At 40.8% G+C, this 27992-nt stretch overlaps 1 protein-coding gene across 3 annotated transcripts; it reads right to left on the minus strand.

Annotated features, from left to right (window-relative positions):
- RDH10 (retinol dehydrogenase 10) lies at positions 1-27734 on the minus strand. Of its 3 annotated transcripts, XM_076329549.1 has the most exons (7): positions 27095-27734; positions 26318-26556; positions 5731-5829; positions 4187-4332; positions 3696-3827; positions 1602-1754; positions 1-805 (listed from the first exon to the last, which is right to left on the minus strand). In XM_076329549.1, exons 1-6 carry the CDS (start codon positions 27381-27383, stop codon positions 1631-1633), a joined length of 1029 nt encoding a protein of 342 aa, XP_076185664.1. In that variant the 5' UTR covers positions 27384-27734; the 3' UTR covers positions 1-805; positions 1602-1630. The 3 variants fall into 3 exon arrangements, with proteins under 3 accessions (XP_076185664.1, XP_076185665.1, XP_076185663.1); XM_076329550.1 differs by having other exon boundaries at positions 1-1754; positions 26318-26553; XM_076329548.1 differs by having other exon boundaries at positions 1-1754.
- Between the last annotated feature and the right edge of the window lie 258 nt (positions 27735-27992).

A 27992-nucleotide genomic window follows, 5' to 3' on the forward strand; every position in this document is an offset into this window, starting at 1 on the left:
TGAAACTACATTTACTTTTTAATTCATTAAAATTGCATCCACACCGGGTCATTTTTACATAGATCTAGATGAAGCTCCATAGAAAACCAAAATGAATATTCTTCAAAAGCTCTTTGACCAGTTACTTCATCGATGAGTTTAGAAACCAGAGAAAACTGTCAGCTCCTAAAGCCTAATTTCACAGTACTTACTGATAGACTTAAGAGATTACACTGTAAACCATGTAGCTGACAAAGTGGACACAGGAACTCAGCAATAAATATTTGAACTGTGTTGATACTAAAGAGCTACGGAACAGGCACGAGTAGTTTGCATTAGTTTAGTCTTTCAAGGAAGCATTGCAATCAGTGTTTTAAGGAAAAGGTGGCTCACTTTAATAACCACAGGCATTGGTCACTATTTAACAAGACATTCTAAAAAAGTAATCACAATTTGTCCGATAGTAGTTTACAAGTGGATGGTATACATTAAGATACAGAGGTAGAAGTTCACTTTTACAATGCTTCACTAATACAGATTACCAAATTATTCAAGGCACAAAATTGTTCGCTTTACAAAAAATACTGTAAAAATGTCATTTGCTGTTCTACAATGTGAGTACAACTCAAAAAAAATCTTTACACCCTTCCATATTCCGCATGTAGAGTTGCATCAGGCATTACTCTATTTTTCCTTCGCTAATAATTGGCATATGACCAGCACTTACATAAACAGTTTGTATCTCAGCTGAGTTGCTTTGTCTTTTAGGCACAAGTCCAGTTACAGAAATTTAATACAACAGCTTCCTCGGGGAGGTGGGAGAAGTCTGTCGGAAGCAAGAATGAGGAGGAAGAAAAGAAACATATAGTCCATAATATTAGATTGGACTCTGACATATAGAAGGAAACAGAACAGAGCATATTTCAAATCAAGTGACTTGAAAAAAGTCAATTTAAATCACTGACTGCATTCCTAGAAAACCAGATGCGCCGTACAAGTTTGCTCTGAGAGTATTTGAGACATTCACTTGCCTTTGAATCGGCAGAGATTTACAAATTTCTTTTTATCTTTGTTTAAATAGAACACACACAGTTGCTACAAAAGAGAATTACACCACAATTTGGCCATGTGTCCTTTAGAGAACTTGGGTGAACAAGTGAAGAGATGCATTCAGAAACTGTCCTTGAATTTGCTAAAAGGTCAGGAGCAGTAGCTTAAATCTAAAGATTTCCCTCCCCCTTCCTAAATAATATAGGGAAAGACAAACAATTTCTGAAACATTGCATCTTCTAGTTGGAGACAGCTCTTATAAACCTTGGCAGGCTGAGGAAGAGATATCACACAGTGCATCCCTACAGGAAGTAGTACAACTAGTTTACTGTACATACAGTGATATTCTAAAGGACAATGGTGGCAGCTACATTGTAAATTCACTTCGCTTACCTATCACATTTTCCAAGTACTCTAGTCAGTTTTATTTACAGTATATAAAAAACATTGATTTTTAGAGTTCAATACACAGGTTTAGGACCCAAGAGAATGCCACAGTAAGGTGTTGACATTTGCATCTGTTAGATGCAAGTGCACTTCGCAATTCAGTCATGTAACATTATCGTATTCACCTCTAAACGTTAGTCCATCCAAAACAGTGTTAAATTCCATTTTTTGCTTCATTGTTGTTTGTAGCCTGTTTCCTTTGAGCAATGAAAGGGTACATACACTTGTCTGCTCCCAAAAACCGGTACATGCATACAACTGCTTCAAAGGGCAGAATACTGTGAAAAAGAGGTTATAAAACTGTTAGAAGACAGCATAAAACAAAACCTCTGCTTACACTATGTACTTGGTCTCCTTAAAAGCAACATAATAGCTATCAGAGAGGCTTCCTAACAGACTTAAAGGATTTTTATTTCACAGGGATACTTACAGAGAAAATTGAAATTCTGGAGTCCCAACCACACAAGCAAGCAGAAAGGAGGAAGAAGCTACTTATTCACATGCCTCCAGCTTAGACCAGATTTCCTGCTGCTTCTTCACAAGCAGTGGGATAGCTTGTTTTAAAGGGGGGGGGGAGGAGAGGGGGGCAAGGGCATCACAGAAGGCCTACTAAAAGCAAAGCGTCTGCTCAAAGCCACATCAGCAGAGGTCATCAGACATTTAAGATATTCTTTAATGTGGGATTAGTGTTAGTTAATGCCATTCTTTGATCACCAGACATCTAACAACCTTGACTTATATTCTAAACTCAACCATCCATCCTCAAAAAGAAAGGTCCGAAGTAGAGAGCAATTTCCTTTTCCCCCCTCCAGATAAAATTCCAAGAGGTGACTATGTGATGGATACCTGGCTACAGACCCTCCCCTCCTTCCCACGTCCACAAAACATTACTTTTATTTCAAGTATAGTACTCAGGGGCTCTAGTGAAGGACTAAGATGGTATTTCCTCAGCCCCTGGAAACAGTGGCAGGCACTCATTCGGTGGAAAGCAACGCACAGAATCTAGCCGTTAGGAGCAATGACCACTGAAGACTGAGAAGTAGGTGTCACTGGTACAGGTGTCCTCCCTGCCAGTAGTACTGCTTGTGCAGTAGCCACTGGAGGGCCTTTGATCTAAGCTGCTGCCTGGGGCATGGATTATGCAGAAGCTTTGATCTCCCTGTTGGAAGCTAAAGTGTTGAATGCAAGACAACCCAAAGGGCCTTTGATGTGACTGTTGCTGCATAAGGCACTGCTTGTGCAGAGAGCACTGAAGCACCCTCTGAGCTTCTGGTTGATGAAGCTCGTTCTCAAAGATGCTGACAGTGGCCTTGATTTGTTGGCAGAAGAGACACATGCATACTCTCTTCCAGGAAAGAGGTGAGCGTTAAAGGTTACTCTAGTCTTTGGTGATCCTGTCCACCATGAGAGACTTGAGGCAGAGGAGAACCACTGCCTTGTAAGTGGAACAAAAATCACCAAGGTTCTCAGTTTTAACCATCCCTCACAGAAGGAAAATAAGACAATGCTATATTTTAAAGGTTCCTCCTACATGCTACAGATTTTAAAAAAAAAAACACAGACAGCTGTGAAGCTGCTCTCTATAAACTAGAATGCAAGTGATGTTGCATCAGTGGAATTGAGCCAACTGCTGTATTACCCTGCATCATTGAAATGTCAGCCTGGTTACAGATTAAATAGAGTTCCCATCCAAAACCTGTAGTGCATTAGACAGGACAGAGGAAGTAATTCCTTTAAATAGCCCTTCCTCCAAACTTAGACTCTGAAAATTGGTTCTGAATGTGCAGATTTTCAGTTTATCTACCATATCTGTGCAAGTCCTAGAGAATCTGTAGGCAGGGCCTCCTACACACTGGTTCTAGAGACAACCAGCTAGAGGTTCCTTTGCTGGAAGCTGCCTCATGCCCCATTCCTAAAGAGGAATCCAAACAATGGAAAGAAAAGTCTGTTGAAAAGAAAATAGGAATCTAAGGAGAATGGAAGATACCAGAAGGGTAAAACAAGGATGCATAATACACAGGATCTCAGTTTTACGGAGCTTCCCAAGCAAGCAACCTACGCTCATGCAAGCCAATAAAAAGACTTATGAATTCTAACAAAACAGCACCTATGGCCTGTGTGGGTGGGAGAGTGTTTATATCCAGAAAGTGGACATGCTCATGTATTTTACTAGTATTCTGTGGATTGTACTGCCAACACACTGGCATTTCAGCTCTTACCTTTTCATGAAGGTGACCATATACATGAGGCGAGGTGTGCAGATCATTGGCTGGTCTGTAAGGATAGCTCTCATAGCCTGCTTCACACAGTATTCTGGTTTCAAAGGTGGAAGGAAAGGCTCAATTTCTTTTCTGAAATATTTGATTAAGACAGATTAATAAGATACACAAAGGACCGCAGACCTCAGTCAAGAGTTCATTAACTCACTTTCTTTGGAATACCTCAGCAGGGACAAAGACTTCAATTTTTTTATATTCACTGTTCAGTTACAAAGACTTATAGCTCAAAACTTGTGTTGCCCAAGTACAAAAGGACAGAAGCTACTCGCTGAATTTGGAAAGTCCCTTTTCTGAGTCAGGATTACAGATCACACTAACATATATTAAAGCAGAGATAATACTTATTTTAATATTTTTATGGTAGCAGTTTAGCTACCTTCGAGTACTTTTATGACACCACAAACACAGGGCAGAAGAAAAATTTTACTCACCTGATCCTGCATCCTCTGAACATTCCTGTATCTACAAGATAAGGGCAGACTAAAGTTGTTTTGATTCCGTCCTTTTCAGCAGCCTTCAATTCATGGCTCAAAGACTCATGGAAACCTACAGCTCCAAATTTGCTGGCGCAATAATCCTGTGTTGGCAATGAATAAGGCAAAAAAAAGGCAACTTAAAAAGGACAGATATGAATCATGTTCAAAGCCAAAGCATATCTGAGGTGATTCTGCACAGATTTTCAAAGCAACAACAAAAGACACCCACTGAATAGAGCATCACATCAACTCATTTATCATTTTACTTTTGAGGCAATTAGCACAGAATCATGAAAGCAGGAAATCTGAATGTAGGAGGATATTACCTTGGATTCAAGTCTTTGAATCAGGCAGGCTCACATGGCAAGTTACTCCAATTACCACTTTGCTTAATATTAAAAGTTACAACAAAGGACTGAGATACCTAATACTACCTTGGATCAGAATTGAAAAAGCTTAGAGAGTTGGCAGGGCATAGGTGTAAAAATCTTAAATGCTTTATTTTTAAGGTTAGTTTCAACAGAAGATATAATGGAGATTTGAGTGTACTATTTAATTTTCAGAAAAGGATATAGCTTGTATATCTCATAAAAATACTAAGTTCAGCAACACTAAAAAATAATTGCATAGACAGCAGTAGCATTCGAGTTTTCCATTGGATCTGTCCATCTCTGCTGCTGGTTACACCCACAGTCTAGGAAATTCTTTGTAGTTTTCTCAAGACAGTAAATACTCTAAAAAGCCTTAAGTTACACCAGCTTCATTCTTTTCTGTTATGAAACACTGCAGTTTAAGGTCCTGGATCGCGCGTTACCTATATGCAAAGAAGCCTGTGCTTATGGGGTAATATGACCATTATTTTGTTGGACACATTAATTCATTTTCACTAACTGAATGCTTTTTGTTCACACTTGCATTTGTGCTAATGACCCAAAGAGCAAGATAACAGGCTCTAATCCTAACCTAGTTTTATGTAGTCTCACAAACAAGTCTCACAAACTGGTGCTCTCAAACAGTTGCTAGCAACTAGACAACCTAATGCTTATAACTGGGAGCCTAGTAAAGCAGGTGAGACGTGTATTCTGGAAGGAAGGCTGGCAGCCATTTCCTCACAGAACCAGGAAACAGAAAACATTGCTTTGGAAAATCCTTGCCTTTGGCTTCAAGCTTAGCACTGAAGATCTTGACAGGAGTAGGTAGGTGGGCACCTTTCAGGTTCCTAAATTTATCAGGTAATTCAAAGATCATTTAGCATTCTGAAATCCTTAGCCATCCTAGGTTTTCTCTGTAAGTGGCAAGTCCACCTGCGAAGTAGGTGAATATAGTGGCTGCCCGAGTCCTGCGGATCCCACTCACAGGGAGCCATGTGTTGATATGGTACTCAACACCATAGCTTCCAAGTATCTTTGAAGATTTGACTTTATTTTCTCTAGCTGATACAAAAAAGCTTATCCTGAGCAAGAAGTGCCAAATTTATTGTTAATTATAGTCTAACAAACCTCCACTCCAGCAGTACTGAACAATCCCAAGGAACTTGCAACTGTCACAATGTGTCCATGATTCATTTCCAGCATCTTGGGAAGGAATGCTTTAGTGGTCTACAAAGAAAAAAAAACAAAACAAACAAAACTCAAAATAAAAAAACACATCATGAACATACTGCATTGGTGATAAGTGTTCAAAACCTCTATCTCAGTTTATTATCAAGAATTTAGAAGTAAGATCACTGTACAGGTTTTGAACTTCTGAGTTTGTCAAAAATGCCAACAGAAAATCTACAGCTTGTTTGTGAATTCAGACAGCAAGGCAGCAAGGATTATATCTCCAGAAATCCTAAGGTTAAAGGATCAATTGAGCTCAGACATGTTTATTTTTCTGCAAGAGACTAGTTATCAGAAGGAGATAATTTGACCCTAAAATGGAAGTCACATTTTTTTTAAGACAGAAAAAGGAATGGAAAGTGTTTAATTATGCCATCCAGCACATCTGTGTTAAGACCAGTGCCGATTATCAGTTCTAATTATTGACAGCGTGTTTTGGAAGTCAGATATGGTTAGTTTATCCAATTAACTTATCATCTTGGGCATATTACATTAAAAGAAATACTGGAGGCACAGTTTTTGCTGATGTCACTTTTTACATATAAAATACAGTAAAGATCTACTAGTCTAAATTACTTTCCATCTTTATTAGTATCCATAAGCATCGCTCTAACTGAAAAGACAAGATATACATTCCTACTACCAATTCCTTAAGAATTTCAAAATAAAACAAAACAAATAAAACAAAAGCAAGTCTCTAGATGAAACTTTGATTTTAACCTCCAATTTTTATGCTTTGATTATAACAGTTTTTTTCTGTTTAAAAACCCAAGTCAGAGTTAACACCCTTAAAAAATTAAGTTTTAAGCAATAAATTGAAGGCATTTGCTAGATCATCACCTCTGCTAGAATACCTACTTTTGTCATATCTGTTTTCTGAAGCTGACTCAACACTTTCCTTTTTTAAATAAGTATTAAGCAGAGCACCATATATGCTAAAAAAATTAATGAAGTAGGAAAATGGTATGCGTAGTTAGGATTTACTTCAGCTTCTAGGTTGTCAGTGTACTATATGAGATCACTTTTAAATTGCCAAAGAACTTCAGACAATGCTTTTTAATCACAAACATGCCTAGTTAATATATAAATCTATTCATGACAGAGCTATTATTCTAATTCACTCAGTACCATGAATGCTTAATCCCCCCAGAAACCTGGTCTTCCCATGTAATTTGGATACAAACTCAGAGCATGCAAATGCCCCTTAAGTATTTGCTACTTGCTTAATTGTTGGTCTGAGTCATGTCAGCTGCATTCTTAAAAAGACGTGCAAGCTACAGCTGAATCCATCTAATTCCATTCTTATGCTGTCTGCATTTTCCAATCACAGACATCAGGACAGTTTTGCTCTAATGATTTTCACATGTTCTTGTACAAGATTTTTGCCTGCAGGTGTTAAATGACTAATCCAGACCTCCTAACACCACACAAAAGAGTGTTTTCACTGGACAGCTGGCAGATGATAGAAGATTAACAGACCTCCTGACTCCTTGCCTTTTCTACTGTTGATTCATACAACTCCTAAATTCTGTCATAACTGCATAACAAAGCTAATTATAAAAAATAATCTGAGAGCAAGCTGCCTTGCATTTGTTTCTTTCCTCATGGCAGGGATCTCTAAACCTCTTATATGGAGCCTCGGACAAGAATTCAGTTCTCTGTTAAACTAATCTGTGCCAGGCACACAAAGTTTCAGCCTCTCTTCCCATGTTGCATGGCAACAAAGCCCAGTCATCACAGGGCAGCGCCGTCTGAAAAGGTAAGAGGCTTTGCTTGGACAGCACTGAAGTTTTACAGTGTGTTATTTATCTGCAGCCTGCCTTACACACCCCAACGCCAACGGTGTGTACACTAGCCCTGATCCTCCACGCCATCCCTGTAAGAGATCCATGCTCCCAACTCAGTCCTGCTAACAATTTACTCCCCTCCAGAGCATTAGTCAGCTCCATCGGCAGTTTCCACTTTTGTCTCAGTTATCTGTCCACATCACATCAGAATGACTGATTGCCACCCCGCACTGCCAGAAAGCTTGATAATGCAGACTAAAGCTCTGGCTGAAAACCACAACAACTACAGAAATGAAGAGGCACTTGCCTTGGAGTTTGTCTTGGGGGAGAGAAAGAAGGGAAAGAAGTAGTAATAGGTTTTTTTTTTCCTACCACTTTCAAGGCATGAATCACTGTTTTCTTCCAAGAGATAAACAACAGGCAAGTGCACCAAGCTCAGTTGCGCTGGCTTTTATATTGGCTTTACTATAACACTGTTTTGTTTTGAGTATGATGAACTATATAACTAGGTGTCCATAAATGTCTATATTTATCTATGGCTGAAGAAGTGGAGAATTTTCACAAGCATATATATAGGCAAGGGAAATAACCAGAGCAACTGCAGAGCAGTAAATTTCAGAAACCCCAGTCTTAACCATGCTACACTCCTTCAAAGCATAAAGATTACAAAGACTGAGTTTTCAGAGCTTGTGGCTAAAGTAACCCTTTTTCACTCAAGAGGAAATTGGCATATGACGAATAAACCCTGTTAAGGACACTTTTGGGCGACGTCTTCAGCAATTCAAGTGCAGACCGAACAACTCCCAGAAGCAGAACTACAGTCACTTCACGTAAGTCATCTCTTAAAAGGCCATTTACGGCCACATAGGAAAAAACACAGCTACTCTGCTCTGAAGACCATTAGCAATTCATGGAAATCTTTGCGCGAGACCTCAGTGTTCTGAAACAGCCTGTTCATAGCAGGCCCCTGTACTTTGTCATGGGACATTATCCCACAAATCCATTTAAAACCCGAAGCTGAGGCAGTCTATAAAGATAGCACAACTATCATATGTACAAAACTTAGCAGTCAACTATCAACGTCTCAGCTAAATGGATGACAGAGAAAGTCATCTCAGTTGCTGCCATCCTCCGGCCATCTGCAACAGCTGGGAGTCAGTACTTGAAAACAAGCACTGTCAGAGGCAGACACACCCTATGGGGGGATGCATTTCCAGTCTCAGAGTAAAGGCTTGCCCACTGCTCCTCCCAGCCTCCTCTTGCTGGGAAAAACAATCCCAAAGTGAAGTTATTCTCTTTCGTGGTATAAGCAGTCCCCAAATAAATCAGTATTCTCACTGAGCTTCTGGCACAGCCCACTTCCTTGATGAAAGCAGCTTCCTCCATACTCTGGTCCCCAGTTTTTCTGCTTGTTACATGAACTAGATCAACCTAGTTTCTTGTTTCTAGTTTTTTTCAGCTTCAGCTACATCTGCCTACCAGATCTGAAGTCTTCTGTGTGCTGCTTGTGCTGCTGAGAAACTAGTTAAGAGTTTGACCGGTTCAGGGGCAAGATGCCTCCTGGGTGGCCTTCCCATCTGGAGTTTGTCTGAACAGGTAGCACAGCCCACATTAGTCTTCCGAGGTGATGCATGGACATGCTAATCCTCCATAAAAAAAAGTATTAGAAGATACCAAGCGAGACATGTGGTATTGTCCATGACATTAGAGGTCATGAACCAGTCCCCCAAAATAATTCAGATCAACTCAAGTGATTTAATCAAACTATCTGCCTTCTGGTTTGATCCTTTAGATTTCAGTTTTACCTCTCACAGCTGCAGAGGAAGACATTTAACCAAAACATTTAAGTACTTAAAGTCAGAGCTGGGTCTTTTATTAATGAAAAACATAACACACTTTTCAACACTGAGGAGAAACCAGTAAGTAGAATATAGTGGATGAAAGGAATTGTGTTGTGATGCATCAGGGTGAGGAATCAGGGAAGTTATGCAGTGTTCAACATCAAGAAATTTAAGTTAAACACCCTCTTCACTCAGAATTAACTTTTTCTTTCTTTTTTTTTAGAAGAAATGAAAAACCCCCAAAGTATAGTGCAAACATGCGTTTCCTAACCTGCAGTACAGTTAAGATACAGCAACTAGGTAGGATAGGTAGAACATATGAAGCTGTTGTGAACAGAGAGTAGAGCTAGTTTTTCAAGCTAGTTTAATCTTTTAAAGTTTTTTGGAGCCTAGAGATCAATTCCTAATATTCTAAGCATTTTCTTCTATGCTTCTGAATATACCAGTAAGAACAAACTATTCCCAGTAGCTGTAACCAAACAGCTATTTCATGTGCACACAGCTTTAATGACTTATTTCTCACAAGTGTGAAACTGAACAAGCATTTACATGTCACTTCATAGCTTTCGTAATCTGTTCTCAACATTTTGGTTTACGGCAAATTAACTTCTAACAGTCTAGCACTTCTTCCCTCCCCTTCCCCAAATTCTTTAGTTCCATTCTTAATGAAACAAAACTCAAAAGATTGTGCAACACAAAGAACAGCACAGCTGCAATGTCAAGACAAATTAGTCTAAATACAGCAAATGAGAATATGAAGAAATACTGTGTTTGGGAAAGTGATTTTTTTAATTAAATTTTGGATTAATTATTTGTAAAGTAGAAAGCAAGCATCCACAGAAAACAATGTTAGCTGTATGCAGCTCAAGACAATGGATACTGAATGCAGAAAGCACACCAAAGTGGAAAGTACATCCTACCTCGTATTTAGAGAGTTGCCTTTATATCAAAGAAAGAAATAAAGCAGGTACCAACACGTAAGGTCCTTTAAGTTTCTATTTTTCAATACAGTAATTTTTTTCATACTTTCTGCCTTCTATCAATGTTCAACAGCCCTTTTAAACTATTTTGACGGCATAAACAAGCTGCTTTACTGTAATGCAGAAATTCCTTTATGCCAAAGGAATAGCTCATTTTCCATACATCCCCTTCAGGTAAGGAGGATGGAGCATGGTTATTTTTCTGGGGCTGATCAAAACAGGTGAGTTTTTACATCGCTATAGTTATCCACAACAGTGGTGTACTGGTATAACAGATAAGACATTTCCTCCCAAGCCACAGCTATTCCTGACTGCCAGGACAGCTGCATAACAGTGCAAACGAGTGCAACATTTGGGTAAATGTATTGTTTTGTCTCCATGTTAAACACTATTTGGCCATACCCAATGTCCTGGTTTCAGCTGGGATAGAGTTAATTTTCTTCCTAGTAGCTGGTACAGTGCTGTGTTTTGGATTGAGTATGAGAATAATGTTGATAACACACCGATGTTTTAGTTGTTGCTAAGCAGTGCTCACACTAGTCAAGGACTTTTCAGCTTCCCATGCTCTGCCAGCGAGAAGCTGGGAGGGGGCACAGCCAGGACAGCTGACCCAAACTGGCCAAAGGGACATTCCATACCATGTGACGTCATGCTCAGTATATAAACTGGGGGGAGTTGGCCGGGGGAGGGTTGACCGCTGCTTGGGGACTGGCTGGGCATCGGTCGGCAGGTGGTGAGAAATTGCATTGTGCATCACTTATTTTGTATATTCTTTTATCATTAGTATTATTATTATTTTCTCTTCCCTTTCTGTCCTATTAAACTGTCTTTATCTCAACCCATGAGCTTTCTTGCTTTTACCCTTCCAATTCTCTCCCCCATCCCGCTGGGCAGGGGGAAGTGAGCGAACGGCTGTGTGGTGTTTAGCTGCCTGCTGGGTTAAACCACAACACCCAAGAAGCAAAACTGGTGCGATTAGTCAAGGACTCATCCGGATGACTCTGGGAACTAAAGGTACCAGAGATTGTGAAAGACTGCTGCCATGAGTGTTAGCTAATCCTGTAACTACTACCATGAAGCAACGGAGCCGGTGACAAGAAAATGTTGTTCCAGGTTTTTGTCTAAAATACACGTTATATCCTCTCTCCCCCTCAGCATGGATGTTCAGCCTTCTTTTCTTCCCATTCTTCTTCACAGACCACAGCAGGACACACTGCAGGTTCTCCTACTCCTGTGCAGGACAGCACGTGGCCACTCAATCCGCCACGGAACAAAATCCAGAGATTTCCACATGCCCCAATTTCTCTTTCTATTCCAGTAACTGAGAAGGAATGCATGAAGGTCTGACAAAATAGCACCTCTAACTCTTCTGCAGACAGGCTGTGGCAGCCTTGCCTTAAAGTAGGTTTGTCCAAACTGGGTAGTGTAGCACTAACGCACTACTGTATGTTAAAAGGGAAAGAGAGGTGCCTGAAAGGCAGAAAAACCCCACGGCAAGCTTATTAGTAAATATACTGAAGTTATTTTCAGCTACAGCCATGCAGCCCAGCTTATTTCAGAAGATAACCACTTTAAATACATTTTATAAACACAGGGTAAAACTTCACTTACAGGATTACAGTGAAAGCCATCGCCAAATAGTTTTAGAAGAGGCCTTGAAAGTATAACCTAGAACTGTGTAACTCTCAAAGGAGAATTTGTTCAAGTTAGAGGCTATAATATCCAAAATGCCTTCTCACGCACTTCTCAAAGCACGCAGTTACAAGCCTGGATTTAACCATTTGTTTTCCTTCTAGCTTTTTTATTTGGTTCCAATGAGAACTGAGAGTAATTACTTGTCATTTGCACTATCACCTTGATTATTTTTCCCATATTATCTCCACATCCTTCTTAAATTCCATTATACAAGCACCTCTGAAATACTAGGTTAAGGTGAGATTAGTAACTGTGCTAAGACTACATGAAAATACCAAGTCCTGAGTTGAACACTAGATAGACCGCACAGCACAAAGGACATGGCTCTGCCAGTAACAGGCTGAATACAGAAGGTAGACAGAAGTCTACAACTACTGTTGACCTTGCTAACATAAGGGACCAAAGCTGTGATTTAGAGGAGCTCAGATGTCTCTGCTGACTGTTTTCAAGAAGTGCTGGGCCCCTTCTGGATAATTAGCCACTAAGTAAATATTTGAATAGCTGTGGAAATTAGTGCTATTTTTGATCTTCGGTTTCTATTCTCAAGAAATGATAATGAAAAATACGCCAGAATTACCCAGTCATCCTAAAGTAATGAATTAAAAGAGAAAGTCACAGATTCCTCTGGATTGTTGATGGGTCTACCCAGATCCCTTTCAGAGCAAAAAGGATCGGGAGATACACATGACTTCCTCAAGCCAAGCTTCCACAGACAGCTGTATTAAAAGCATGAAAGGAAACTATTCAAGGATTGACCTCAAGTGTGCCTTGAACAGGCCCGGTGTTCAAAACAAAAAAGCTAGACCTTCCAATATTTCATTTCGAAAGGAGTTAGTTATTTAGCTCCTGGCAGGCAACACAACCTTCAATTTCTCACTAAAGCTTTATTTGTCCTTCACATAAAAACCCACTGTTTTGGGGCCACGGGGATTCCTTTAATATTGAACTGCAACGGCAGTTAATGCTTAACATACATGCACAGTAATAATGTTACAGTTGCCTTGCAACCAGAAGCTCATGAAAGAACAAGATAGACTTAAACAGGAGTCTGTAACGATGACGAGTAACAAGGAAGCAAAGCCACACACCCCCCCCCCCCCAATACTTTGGATATCCTACATTTGCAGACAGAGTGAAACTACAGATAAGATCTACCCAGGTTAAGAGGTGAAGGTAACAAAGTAAATACCCTGAAGAATTAAGTCACAAGGAAAAGCAACATCAGTTAATTTAAAACTGTATTTGATTTACAGAGAAATAAGCATCTTTTTTCCTCTCTCCAACTCTGCATGAAATACTGCTTTGAAGTACATGAAGTCTTAGCTTAGTAAAAACATAAGCTATTACTTGAATCACTTGGTTTTTAATTCATTATTAATTCATGTTAGTAATTAACATTCCTGTTTTCTCCACCCTCATGACTGATCCATACACATAAATCCCCTGCTTTTCAACAGACATATTTAATCAGCTGAGAAGCACCAAAGTTGTACAAAACTAGGTTAAATCTTATTTACTGAAGTCTGTAAGTAGGTTTGTTAGTAGTAACAAATGTCTGTCATGCCATTTGCTAAAGAACAAATATGCTACAGTCCATATTTACATTACTACCTTGTTTAGCATTTGTAGTATTTAGGGTCCAGTTACAAAATTTCTTCAATTTTCAAAGCCAATAGTTACCACTGTTTCTTGTAAATGGTTCAGTTATTGTAGTGGTTCCTCTTACATGGAGTCAGCTCATGCTGAGTATATCAGAAGAAAGCTGAAACTGAATTAAGTAGTTTCCTTAATCAGAACTTAGTGCCACAAAGCTGTTTACAATGAGTAGACAGTAAAGATAAGATAAGTAATGCTATTCTTAAAAAAAAAAAAAAAAATCACAGGAAACTAATAACACTAGTTATCTCTCAAACATTAATCATTGATTTCCACTCTTTACTACTAGAACTAATTATGCCATGCCTAGGGCAACTGAACATTGCCTGGCTAAATTGCCTTTTGTATAGTTTGTTAACAAGGCTTAGTTGAAAAAGGGTTGTGTCTACAGAGAGTGGGATATGAGAAGTGCTTAGGGAAGGACATTGCTACAGAAACTTTTGTCAGTCTTGCCTTATCATGTCACTACATTGTCTCCCCCTCCCCTTTCTTTTAAGGGCTTCCTTTCCTGTGATCTTACCCCAAACTGGGTAACTAAGACTGGAGTAGAAAACAGCTTTGTTCTCCCTCTCGTCTGAAGTGTAGGTTAAGTACTCAAGAACGCTACCTATATAATACAATTCCTGCTTCAGAAACATTCTTCTTGAGAGTCAAGGTGGAAGAGGTATCATTACCTAAGGTTCACAGTGGTCTGCTGCTAATCAAACTCCCAGCTCTCTTACATAAAACTTTTCTGCATCCCTCACCATTGCATCACTCTAGATTTTGAGTGCACCTTTACCTAGGGCAGGGGTTTAGGTACATATAACACAGCCAAAGGTGGCCCTGATTTCTCCTTAAGAACACTTCACTTCTGTTTAGAAAGGCCACTACTTTATATGCTTTCTGGGCATGAAGTAGTTCAGGTATTCAAGCTGAACTACCCTTGTTATTTCTATACCAGCAAGTGGAAGTTAGAGCCTTTATGTTACTGGTACGCAGTCTCCATCTTTCTGCTCCTGAGAACTTTTATATTCTTTCTTCCTAAGAGGAAACAGATTTTCGATTTACATGCTTTTAAAATTATTTCCACCCTCAGATGTCAGGCCTGTCCTGTAAAGTGTCTGATCTTTCTAATGACTATATGCCACCAATCATTTCTGTGGAAGCATCTAGTTGCCTTTAATGGACTTGCTTGTATATATACTACATACATGCACACCAACTCGTCTACTTTCATCTGCACCTGCAGATATCGCTTTGTTGATATGTAATTGCTTCATACATATGCAGCAGTATATATCATTGTTTAAATCACTAATTGTATATTTATACTTCTTCCCTCCAGATTTTGCAAATCTTTGATTTCATATGGCTATGAAAAATGAAGCACATTCTCACAGGTTGCCCAGAGAGGCTGTGGAAATCTCCATCCTTGGAGATATTCAAAAGCCATTTGGACATGGTCCTGGGCCACCGGCTCTGGGTGGCCCTGCTTGAGCAAGGGTGTTGGACCTGATGACCTCCAGGGGTCCCTTCCCACCTCAACCATTCTGTGATTCTCCACTTAAGTCAAGTATACCAACTCCCTGCTCAACAGCACATCCCTCTTCCTCTCACAGAGGAAGAAGTTCATAGTGCAGAGACCTTGCACTCTTTGTCCCTATGTTAACTGCGAGTTTATCAACACAGAATCTTACCTAACTGGAAAGGATGCTGATTCCTCTGCCATCTCTCTCCTCTATCTCCCCTACAGGAGCTCTTGCCTATAATAAATTATCCTGCTCTGTCTGAAACAGTGTCTGTTCTACTTCCATTTCTCCTTCTCCTTTCGTCTCAAGCCCTTTCAGCTGGAGAGAGGGTCCAATGAAGCAGTGCAGAGCACCTAGATGAATTTCTTGTGGAATTTACATACTTTCAGCTGAGTCCAGAACATACACATACCATACCAGTTTCAAAAACTAATGATGTCCCCCCGGCTATTAGATGCCCTCCAGTAACTACACTTCCTTGCCAACTTCTTAAGGGTATTCTGAGCCCTCACAGACAATTCTGCCTGCTTTGAATTTTAATGGCTTTTAAAGCTTGGACAGAGCAATCATATTGGATTCTTGACAGCTAGCAATGAACAGGGAGGAAGACAGTATCTCTGCTTAAGCAGTGTAAAAGTGCACAACATAAATTGCCAATGATGTTTGTTGTGGTTGTCAAATGCCAAACTAATCTAAAAGCTGAGAAGGATTAGTAGTAGGTAAGATGGCATGGTAAGAGGGCTGTTGGAGGCCCAGCTATGTGTTTAGTCTGCCTTACACTGCAAAACAAGCAAGATACAAGTCTAGACTGAAATGGAACTTAGGAACAAATGTATAGTATACGTGCAGATTTCTCCAGCCTGCACAAATTTAAGACATAACCAAGCATGAGAACCGAAGTTTTCAAAGTACTCATACTCAAAAGCTGACCTCTTCCCTCCCGCCCAAAGGCATCTTATTAGACAAGTCGATATTTACTCTCCACAAATATTAATCTGATTATACTCTCAGACTATCATAGCTACCAAACCACAATTACTATTCAATTTAAAGCAAGTATTACATGGTTGGCAGCAGCCACTGAAAAGTAACATGCAGTTTAAAGAAAGTGAATCCTTCTGCTCAGATCTACCGTGTCAGCATTTGAGCTTTCCATATACCCAAGACTAACACAGAGCTCCAACACGGCTGTGACAGCCTAGTTACACTCCTGTAAACTCAGGAACTTAAGTTACAGTCCCAGTAGGTAGCACCAGCAACCTCGTATTCTTCCACAGGCAGATCTGTCAGTAAAGTTGACCTAACTTGCATTTATTCAAATGTCAAATTTGAAATTACTTTAGTGTTTGCTGGTCAAGTGATATAAGAAGTTAACACTTGGCTACTCTTTTCCACAAAAGCTGGTTTAAGCTCTGTTGAAGTCAAGCGACTAGAAATTCTACTTTGTTTATATACTGACAAATGGCCGTGTCAAAGGATTTGTAGTGTTTCAGAGCTATGTTGACATTAGTGTAACAAACACATTAGTCCCTCACCTTCATTAGCACAAGTTTGCAGCAAATGTCCAGCCATTTGGAGAGCAGTTATTTATTGCCAGCTATTTGATAATCTTGACAGAAATGAAAACATGTCCCTATGAGTCAGTGAAAAATCCACATAACAAATTCATTTTACAACTATTACATAAGAGCTCAGAATATTCTGTTCAGCGAACAAGAACACAATCCAACTTTTAAATACACATTTTTCTCCAGCTTGCCATAAGCTTAGTCATCCTCTGGAATATTTAGTAAAACTTGGTATTTTAGTCTGCATGTTTTCAAAAAATTACTAGAGAACAGTACTGTCAGAACTACTTACGGAAAATATGAAGTTATCATTCAAGTTTTACGATTTATGCAACAGACTTTTCAGGAAGTGGCTAAACAGAAGAAGATTGTCTCACATTTTATAGACACCTTAAAGGCCAGTACCTCCATAGAACTGCAATTGCTATAGTACTTTCATGCAGATGAAAGCTGAGTCACGTTACTCATCCTCTCCAACTCAGTCACTAAGTCATTGTTTTGAATCAATTACTTTATAAAAAGGAAAGTGTTTATGCCATAACTGAGTATCTCACAAGAGGAACAAGATTAGAAGGAAAGCTTCCCTTTTCACGTAATAGTCTTTCTTAGTGGGAACAGAAGAATAAAGAAGATATTATAGTTGAATGGAAATTTAGCTTCAAAGTTTGTTGAGGCAACAGTAAGACCCTAGAAGGCTCCAACTTACTATGAAGTAACTCACTGAATGAGAAGTAACATTTTTAAAATGCATGGAATTAGAGGTTTTTAAAAAACAGAAGGTGTTCCTGTTTCATACTTCTCCCCACCCTCCCAAAAAAGGGTCTGCAGAAAATAAATAGTCTTAGCGGGTAAACTTTCGCTTCATAAGCCAACAAAGGCTAAAATGACAAAAAAACTCCAGCCAATACAGTGACCAAAACAGTGGCTAATACAATTTTCAAAGAGTCTACTTGCACAGGCATTTTAACCAAACACCAACAAACTAGTCACTTTCTTGGGGGTGAGCTTTCAAAGACAGAGAGATACTTCCTTCCTTTGCCTGCCTGCAGAAACTATGCTCGCTTCCCACAAGCTGAAACATGGCTCTGGCCTGTTCTTTCCAGATTCAAACAGCGTTAGTACAACTGATTTCCAGAGAAGTCAAACAGTGCAGTAGGCACAGAGATCATTGCTCTCAACGGTACACAACAGCAATCATAGCATCGGTGCAATGCAAATAAGCTAGAGTTGTTAACACAACATTATTTGATGTGTTCAGAACACTAACTTACCTTTCTCTAAGGGGTTTTTATAGCGTGTAATTAAAATACGGCGATGTCTTCAGAAGTCGAGTTGTTACATTCAGACTGTTATGCCAGTGGTGGATTTGCTATAGCTTGGAACCATTTATGACTATTTAACTATTTAGAGCCTATAAATCCTATTCCAGAAAATGTCTCCAAGAATGATGTTTCATTAGACAGCCGCAGAGGTCCTGTTCACAGCTACGTGGTTTTATCCTATTCCTCCTCACCCCTTCCCCAACACACACACTGGCTAATGCAAGTCTGAAATGTTGATGAGGTGATTCTAGTCTCTAAATAGAAAAACGAATCAACTTGGCCAAGAAAATTAACAGCTTTCCTCCTGCCCTCCGGACAAGTTAGTGAGCTGAACTGGCTTGCCCAAGGATCAGATGAATACCAAAACTCGTGCAAGGTAAGATGCATATTCAAGGGATGGTCCCACGTGACAGCTTGCCACCACTAAGCTGCCTTGTAGTTTCATCCTAAGTGAACAGAAATTTTGGACAAGTTACTTTTAAGCATACGCTCAAGCGCTTTTCCAAACCAACGCTGAAAGGGGAGTGCTCGAGAAGCTGTCACACAAGTTCAAACAGATGGCAGAAGTGACCAGCACCAAGGCACATTTAGGTGCAGAATTCAACAGCCAAACAAACTTGAATTTCAAAAGGCTCACACCAAGTCAGCCACCTCTGCTCCACAGCTGTTCCGGCATTCCTTGGCCTACCATGCCTTCCCATCCCAGTTGTGATAACTCACTTGTGTCAAGTGTTAATTTGACTGGCATATAAATTATTATACTAATATAATTATTTACAAGAACAAAGTGTTTATTCAGAAGTGTAGGCACAGATGTAAATCTCTCCCCCGTTTGTGACATATCTTCTTTCAAACTAAACCCTCAGAAACTGAGATTCTACCAATCTCAAAGTCTATGCCTACTCACCTACATTGTAACTGCATTTTGAAAGACTTTTTCTTTTTTTTCAAGAAACTAAGAAGCCCAAGACCACAGGTAAAAGCAGATAGCATCGCATGTAAATCAGCTTCAGTTTGTCTTTGCAGAAAGATCTCTACCATTTTTCACAAAAGACAGACAGGTATCCATAACTCAGTTTTACCATCAGTGTGAATAGCCAGAAAACCTCAAAGGTCAAGGGAGCAAGGTTTATCAAGAGAGTGATGCTCTGGCTTTTACATACAGAGGACTGTGGAAAGGTTTAGTACTAGAGATACATGACAAAAACCCTCCCTCCCCCAAAAAAAAAAAAACCCAGAAGTGAATCAAAGCATGAGAAGCATTGGGAAAGAATAATACTTCGCAGCTGATAAAGGTAAAAGTAGAAAAGATTTTAAAAATGCGGTGCTAAAATGGCAGGGATGGTGCTAGAAAACATAACATCCATCTTTCCTCAACCTGTCTACTCAGAGTAATTGATGACACTGAGAGCTACAGAAAAGGATTGCTCACCCACACAGATCAGTTAAGACAGGTCTTAGGCAGTGATGCAAACGTTCTGTTAGCAGGACACTTAGCCACATCATAATTAGGATTGCTTTTCTCCACAGTTGAGCACAGGAACACTCCTGCTTTCTAGAATTCTGCTATAGTCGCTTGGTTATTACAGAAAGTTAATAACATAATGAGGTCTCATTAACTTAGCTGCTTTTCATAAAATAAAAGCGGATGTTACTTGTAGATAGAAGAATCTGGAACTTTAAACTCCATTGCTCTCCTAACCTCCACAGGACAAGAAAGGCATACACATAATCTTTTAGACTGAGTATTTCACTGAAACAGTGAAGAGCCACCCTCTCCACTTCTAGCGAGGTTAGGCACCACACTGGCAAAGACTATCATTCCATTCAAGGTTTTCCTGTCTCCCCAAATCCTTTACAAGTAACAGCATAATATCAGACCAAAGTCAATGCAGAAGTTTTTGCTTATTCAGCCAACCTACCTCATTCCATAAGAAGCAGGAATTTAATCATTGCACTGATCGCTCATCCAGGACCATTTCTTCAGAGTAGATTAACAATCCTGAAAGCATTCATATGGTTTGCTGACAAGTCTCCAACCCTCAGAAAAAGTCACAGGAGACTGAAGAGTGAGATTATCCCAAGTGCCTTACCTCTGCAAGCTATACTGCAATTCCAGCTTTATTTTAGATGGCTGTGGAATTGCAAGCTACTAATAACTGATTAATACTTCAAATATGTTTCAAATAGTTTGAGAAGTCTTGGCATGGTCTTTTCAGGACAACTTTCCCTTTCCTTAATGGAATTTTCACATTGCTTTTCTGTGAAATATATTACTGTTTTCACCTAAACTCTTCAAGCTTCATATAGTTTAGTGCATGGAAGTAACTGGCTGATCACACCTTACACTGCCACCCTGGACACCGATCTACAGGCAACAAACAATCCACGGGTCACAGTCTGAGAATCTCTATTTTCTGTCGTTTGAGAGTCTAAAATCCATGCACCTTTCAAATGGCGCAGCAAATTAATTTCCAAAGTATGCCTGAGAGAAGCTGTCGCAAAAGCTCAGGTGTAACTGAAGCAGTTTAAGGAAAACTTTCTGAATGGTCATTTCAGATTTGTTAACTGACTGGGATGAAAATCAAATGCTTTACATCATTAAAGAGAAGGAAGGGAAATGCATGAATTCAGCTGCTGTTTGAACAGAGAGGTCAGCATTCTCTACCACGCAAGGAAGATGCTCTAGCACAGAAAGTATACGTAGGAAGGTTGGTGGTGTGAGTAACACGTTCAAAGAATCTTCAATACAATTTTCTCACTGCCTGATGGAAGTGTTGCTAATTAAACAAGTCAAGAGTGCTATAAGCTGTTTTGTTCAGGCTCCTTGATATGTAACTACTCATTTATCTTCAAGATACAATGGAGAACCATAACTGAACAGTCTCGATAGACGTCAGGGACTAGAGCCGAGTAACTTGTGGAACAACAACAGTTCTGTGGGCAGCACTCTGGAATCCCAATTATAGGTGCTTGAATTCATATGGTTCTTACACAAGGCAAATGAAGGGGTGTTTTGCATAAGACTAAGACCCACCTACCACCCCATCCCAACATGCTTAATTATGCTTGCTGACACTTCTGATGAGTACGTCGTCTGAAGAGTCATTTTTATTCTCACCCATGTCTACTCTGAAATGAATATAAGATCACTTCTACAGCCAAAGCTTAGACATCCAGGTACCTAACTAAATGGTTTGGGTTGGTGTCCCCCCAAAAAAGGATCAGAAAACTTCCAATGATTTTTTTTGAAAATGATCACTACAAGGCTAGATTACAGATACACACAGATTGCAAGATACACCTTACAAAATTAAAGATTGCATGCTGGTGACAACCGTGCTTGACACAATGCTAGACAAGCTCCTGGTAGACCATAAAATAAATCTGTGAGGAAAGCTCTGAGCCAGTAGTCTTGTGCCGACTCAAGCTCCAGAAATAGATGACCACCCATTTATTGTCTAAAACTTGTGTTAAGTACATTCCTTTATAAAATGGGAAAGTGCAGTTTTCTAGAGCATGCATCTGTAAGACAGTATTTTCTCAGTTGACAGATTCCCTCTATTTTCTTGAGAAATGAACCCAAAAACATATGAACTGCAGAACCATACCAAAGCACTTATAAGTTTTAAGTACAACTAATATGACTATTTCTGTAGCTAAGAGTATGACTGCTTTTTCCTTCATATTCACTACCCAGCATGCTACCACAGTATATGAAACACATGTGCTGTCCAGGGTAATTTACTGGTGGCATGTAGTTGGAATCATTGTGCAAGGGAAGAGTTAGTTTTGATGACACTTTTTGGATCACATGCACATGTTTTACTTGAACTTGATCCAACTCATTTTTCAAAGAAAAAAGTCAAGAACTTGTAGATTAAACTTTGTAAGTAAACTTACGCATCTTGGGATACATTATCATGAAATTAAAAAAAATAAATCTGTTAAAGCAGCTAATTCCACTCATCCAAAACACTAAATATAGCTAGCTGGCCTGTCAGTGGAATATTGTGTCTATATTTGATCATAGATACTAGAATCCTAGAGATGAAGACAAAAATCAAACTGCTATGCCAACAGGCCACAAGACTTGGCATGGTATAGTTTCAAATAACATAACTTAAGCTGTCTTTTCTTCTGTGGAAGATTCAGTGTGCACACTAACTGTAATACTTCCATATTTAAACTAAACAAACTATAGGCATAAGTGAGCTTTATTTAATGCCAAGAAGCTTGAAGAGACTAGAATAACAATACGTAAGTATTGACACATTATAGATAAATATAAGCCACTGTTATTTTCCAAGGCTTTAGCAATCCTGTCAGTCTAATTAGACTGACAACTACAGCAGTTGCATAAATAGGCATTTGCTTTAGTAACTCTGCATTAACTTTCTTTCCAAGGTACACTTAAGTTTTAGACTATTTATGAATGCCCTAATTACTTCAGTAGTATTTCCCTCTTTACTCAGTATTTATCTCTTCCTGTATCAATGTCAGGCAACCTAAAGGGTTTGTTCCATTCCTACAGAGACAAATGTACCTGCATAACTTCAAAAATCAGGTAGTTTGTAAGTGAATGAATGTAACTACTCCGGTTAAGACAGCAGTACGAAAGACTCCAAACTCTGGGCCCTAGTCTCCCACTACATGTTTTTTTTTTTTTTAATAAATATGACAGAGCTGGAGCTGAATGGTTTTGCTTCCCCCTTTTGGTAAGTTGAAGAGAACTCCTCTAGGAGGAGAGCTTTAAGCTGAACGTTTTGGAGGATCCACATGACAGGGAAGTGCAGATCACTGTTCTCTCAGAGCTGAATACCGAAGATCTTCTGTACAGAAGGACCTTCATGTCACAGAACTTCACAGACCCTGGTCATTGCCTTGCCCCTGCCCCTCCATGAGTCTCATTCAGCAACCAAATCTAGAAGGATTTCCCAGGTACTACACTGATGTACAATATTAATACCTACTTATCCAGCAATAGCATTATTCTTCCAGAAAAAAGTGTTAGAGTAGGTACAAGAATCTCAAATTGTCCTGAAATAGGAGTTTGTACAGTAGTTTTATTAAATACAGTTCCACAATCTAAACCACATTATTTTGATACTTCACTTAAGCTTTATTGTAAAACCACAAGAAAGAAAAACTGTTATTCCTATATTTGCTTAAAACTGATAAAGCAACAGCTTTATCTTATATTGTGATTTAACATTTTTCAAATCTGATTCCTGACATATCACAGGAAGAAAATTTCCTAGTCTGCAGAAGTTCAGTCTCATTAATTGAGAAGTGCAGCCAAGTAAGTTATTATTCTTGCAACAGACTAGCAGGAAAGATAGTGTTACACTCCTGCTACAGTTTTATGCATCTGCAAATTATAGTAAACCAAAGCTGGCTTGTTTCAAGCCGGGAACAGATTTTGTCCCTATGTTTTCAATATCAGAAGCATTCAAGTTATCACAGCATGAAATAACAGGTTTTTAATACTGCAGTGGATTTTATGCTGTGGAAATTGCTACATGATGCAGTGGTGACATGTTTATATAGAACATTCATAGGAAGGATTATACAAATCATGAATGTCAGCAAAATGGAAAGCATCTGTTTAGGCTGTGAGATGCTGCTAAGGCTCTCTTGACTGCCAGTTTGTGATATGGTACACAGCCCAGTTGGAGTCACAACAGCAAATCAGCGAGACTTTCATGTCACTGCCTACTGCAGAAGTTAAGCAGTCTTCAGATCGTAGCTGCTAACATAAAGCAAGCTCAGATCATCTGCATTCTGCACGGAGAGCAGGCAATCAATCTTATTTCAGATGTTTCAAGGGGCCAGTACTAGAGCCCCATTTTAGGTTTTATAGAAGCACACTGAGGCTTGATTAATGATCAAGGGATGAGGAAGAATTTCTGTCACACAATAAAAAAACAAAACCCCAACAAAAACTCAGAAAGTACAGACACTTAACTACTGAAGCAATATTACATGGAAGATCCATGTCTTTATAAAATCTTTTTACAGCTTTTTGGACAAAACACCCTCCAAGAATAGTTAAAAGCCTACATAATGCTCTAGAGTATTAGATTTGCTTTTGGACCACCAGTTTAGCTGACATGGAAAAGACTAGCTGTATAAGACTTCACACATCTAGACACATTGTTCTATTTAAGTCAGCATTGACTTGCATCAAAAAAGTTGGCTTCAAATCAGCTGATTCAGATGATATCTTATGAATTAAGTACTATTACTTTTAATAGAAGTCCACCCACTGTTGGACAAGCCAACCTTTTCTGGGATTGTGAAGGGGAAGACAAGGAAAAAAGCTTTGCCAACAGCAAAAAATAAAAGAAAAAGCAAAGCAGGACACAGGATCTGCAGAAGTGTACATATGAACAGATCCTCAATTAAATATAAACAGTGTTGACTGCTCCTTAGAAGCTTAAGCCAAGATCTCAAGTTCCACAGTTCCGATCTAACTATACCTTCTTGGAATAATTTTTTTTTTATTTTAAAGTCATTTCGCACTGTAACATTTAGAGATGAATGAAACTTATGAAAACCCAATCATAGCAATACTGGACTCTAAGTTTAGTTTTCTATTACTGTAGAGACTCAGAACACAGAGGGTGCTTTAAAAAGGTCTCTGAAACAATGTTATGAATAAGTGTATGACTTAGGCCTGAAGGAAGAACAGCTGGAGAATTTAGGATCCTCCCATATTTTAATGCATGGTGATGTCATAATTTAGAGTTCTTAGAAACTGTCAATTCGGCATTTAAACCACATCAATAACAGTCATTAAATCTAGTGCACATCTCTGTTCGCTTAAGCATCAATTTAACTTTTATGAAGGGGAACACACAGAGCTCTTAGTTGTAGGAAGTCGTACAAGCTTTCTCAGAACTTTTCTAATTGCCTTAAAATGTACTTTCAGAGTTTGAAAGTGTTTCTAAACACACTATCTTGTGTGCACTGAAGTTTAAGCACTCTCTCTGCAAGCTTTACAATACATTGGAAAAAGACTGCTCTGCCATTAAGTGTTTCACAGTGCAGATTTGAAGGGGCTCCTTTAGGGTTATGAAACAGCATTTCACTTCCATGTTAAAAAAAGTTTGGTTTGGGAGGGCCTTCTAAGTTTTGAAGATGAGGCATTTTACAAAATTTTATTATGAAAAGGTAAGACCAGCCAAAGAAGGCTTAAGTTAAAGTATATTTCAGATTGCTTAATCCTTTGATTGTTATGCAAGTGTATTTCATAACCTTACTTGAAGGACCAAAGAACAGTTTTAATACTAACAATGGGCTCAGTCTGACAGCTAATGCTAACCCAAGTGTGCATCATACTCTCCTTCAACACTCCAGTTTATGTAACTCCACACTACTGTGGATTTAAAAATAAACCACACAGGAAAATAAGGTTTAGATGGACAAAAAAAGTAAGATCACATAGGTTGTTCCCCTTGATTAGCATCTGCTAGTTATGGGGACCATATCACCCCAGAAACCATATTAAAGATTTTCTTACTTCTACTGGCAGCCCCCAAAGAAAGCTATGAGGACAAATACACAGGATTCCTGAAAAAGTGTTCTTGGCTTGATTTCTTGAGAAATCTTTTTCGCTTTTCCTCCCAGCCTTCAAAAGGAACAATTTGCCTCCAAGGCAATTCAAACAACACTTCCAGCAGGGGTTTTAAGCATTTTTTCCAGAAATGTGTAAGTTTGCTATTGTAACCATCACTAAAACAGCATCTTAAAGCTGCTAACATGCTGGCAGAAGACTATGGGAGGAAGCCTAAGAAGTCATTCATTAACAGTAACAACCTTTAAGCAGATTCAGAGGTTATGCTTGCAAAGGATTTCATATCCAGGGCTACAGAAAAGGGCACAAGACTTAGAGCTCTGGATTCTAGGAGGCTATAGTTGATGTAAAACAATTTGTTAATAATTTTAATACCCACCATTCCTGTTAAACAGAACAGTAAGTTAAAGATAAGAAACTCACAGAGTGGTGAGCTTGCAAATGAAAGGACAAGTATAAAACTCAAAGAGACAGGAGTTAAGAAACAGCAGTTAATTTCCCAAAACTAACTGACAAAAAGGGCAGAAGAAAGGAGTTTATAGTTACCCAGAAGTGTGCGTGACAGTTGACCATCATGGTCCTCTCAATAAGCTCATCAGGACACTCCAGAAGATGGTGCCCGGAGACCACACCAGCATTGTTAACCAGGACAGACACCTCACCAACCTCCTTGCGGACCCTCTCAGCTGTTGAGTAGACATTTTCTCTTTTACCCACATCACAGGTGTATGTGTAAACCTGCAAGTTGCAATGGGGCAGCGCATCTTTTTCTCCATCTCCAGCTACTAAGGAACACAGACAAGAGAACGGGGTGGGGGGGAAGGAGGGGAGAATAAAGTTCTTACTTGTATTTTGACATTCAAACAAGTAGTCAAGTGGAAACAGCAAATACATTTCCATTACGGTAAAACTTCCATTTACTTTGGTGTCACCACAGTACACAAGGACTCATCCATTTACTATTGCTGCCAAAGTGTTTTTTAAAAAGCTGCAGGTTTTAAAGCCGCAGGTTTTAAAGCCGCTGCTGGAGTCCAACCTGGAGCAGGTCTCCGCTCCCCACCGCGGAGCCCGGGCACAAGGCCGGCCCCTACCGGCAGAGGCACTGACGGGGCGTTTGACGCCCCCGCGCCCGGCGGTCTCCAGCCCGAAGCCGCTCTCACCTGTGGCGGGCAGGTGAGAGCTGCTCCGGGCTGGAGACCGCCGGGCGCGCAGCCTCGGCTAACCCTTCCCCGGGCCGAGGCAGGGCCGGCGGCTGGGCAGGTGAGGGGCAGCGCCCGGGCCCGCGCCGGGCGGCAGGGACAGCCCGGGGAGCCCGCCGCTTACCTCTGGGGGCGGCGGCGGTCGCCTCGGCCATCTCCCGGTAGATGTGGCGCACCATGCCCGCCGTCTCCTCGTTGCTCTGTGTGTTGATGTCCCACAGCACCAGCAGCGCCCGGCGCCGGGCAAACTCCAGGGCGAAGAGGCGGCCCAGGCCGCTGCCCGCCCCGGTGATCAGGCACACCTGCCCCGCCACGCTCTTCTCCTTGGGCCGCACCAGCCACTTGGCCGCGGCCAGCACGAAAGCCCACAGCACTCTGAAAGTCACCACGAAGAGCTCCAGCAGGATATTCATGCTGCCGGACCCCGACCGCGCGGGGGTACCCGCGCGTCCCGGCACGGCCGCCCGCGGAGCCGGAGGGGACGGACGCCGGCGGCGCGGAGCCTCCCCGCGGCGGAGGCGGCTCCTCCTCGCCGCCCGGCTCCCCCACCTGGAGCCGCCCCTGCCCGGGACCTCCCGCTGCGGGCAGGGAGGGAGACTCCGCTGCCGCTGCTGAGGGTCCCGCTGCGCTGCCCGGGCTCCCCCTCTCCGCGCCGCTCGCGTTCGGAGCCGGGCGCCGCCGCGGCCCCGCGCCCTGCCTCAGTCACACACACCAAGGAAGGAGCCCGGACACAGCGCTGCCTGCCCGCCCGCCACCGCCTCCCCGTCCCCTCACGCCCGCGGCCCCGCTACTGGCAGTAAGCATCTTGCTCGCTCGGCCCCCTATATAGGGCGGGCCGGGCGGCCGGGCCCCTCCCCCGGGCCGGCCCAGCCCGCCCCGCATTCCCGGGATCCCCCGCCCCCGCCGCGGCCCCTCCTCGCCCCGCTCGCCGGGGCCGCCCCGTTCCGCCCCGCCGCCGGGGGAGGGTCCCGCGGCCGCGCCAGGCCTCACCCGACGGGAAGGGGTCCGGCCGGTGCTCCGCG

The sequence above is a fragment of the Aptenodytes patagonicus genome, chromosome 2 (genome assembly GCF_965638725.1).
Source record: "Aptenodytes patagonicus chromosome 2, bAptPat1.pri.cur, whole genome shotgun sequence".
NCBI lineage: Eukaryota > Metazoa > Chordata > Aves > Sphenisciformes > Spheniscidae > Aptenodytes > Aptenodytes patagonicus.

Bases quoted from the DNA above. Each gene is read 5' to 3' on its own strand.
- RDH10 (XM_076329549.1), bottom strand. From the start codon at position 27,383: ATGAATATCCTGCTGGAGCTCTTCGTGGTGACTTTCAGAGTGCTGTGG. The intron at 4,333-5,730 runs GTTTGTTAGACT...TTGCCAACACAG, and splicing joins TCAGTACTGCTGGAGTGGAG to GATTATTGCGCCAGCAAATT. The intron at 1,755-3,695 runs GTAAGAGCTGAA...TCTTTTTCACAG, and splicing joins ATGGTCACCTTCATGAAAAG to TATTCTGCCCTTTGAAGCAG.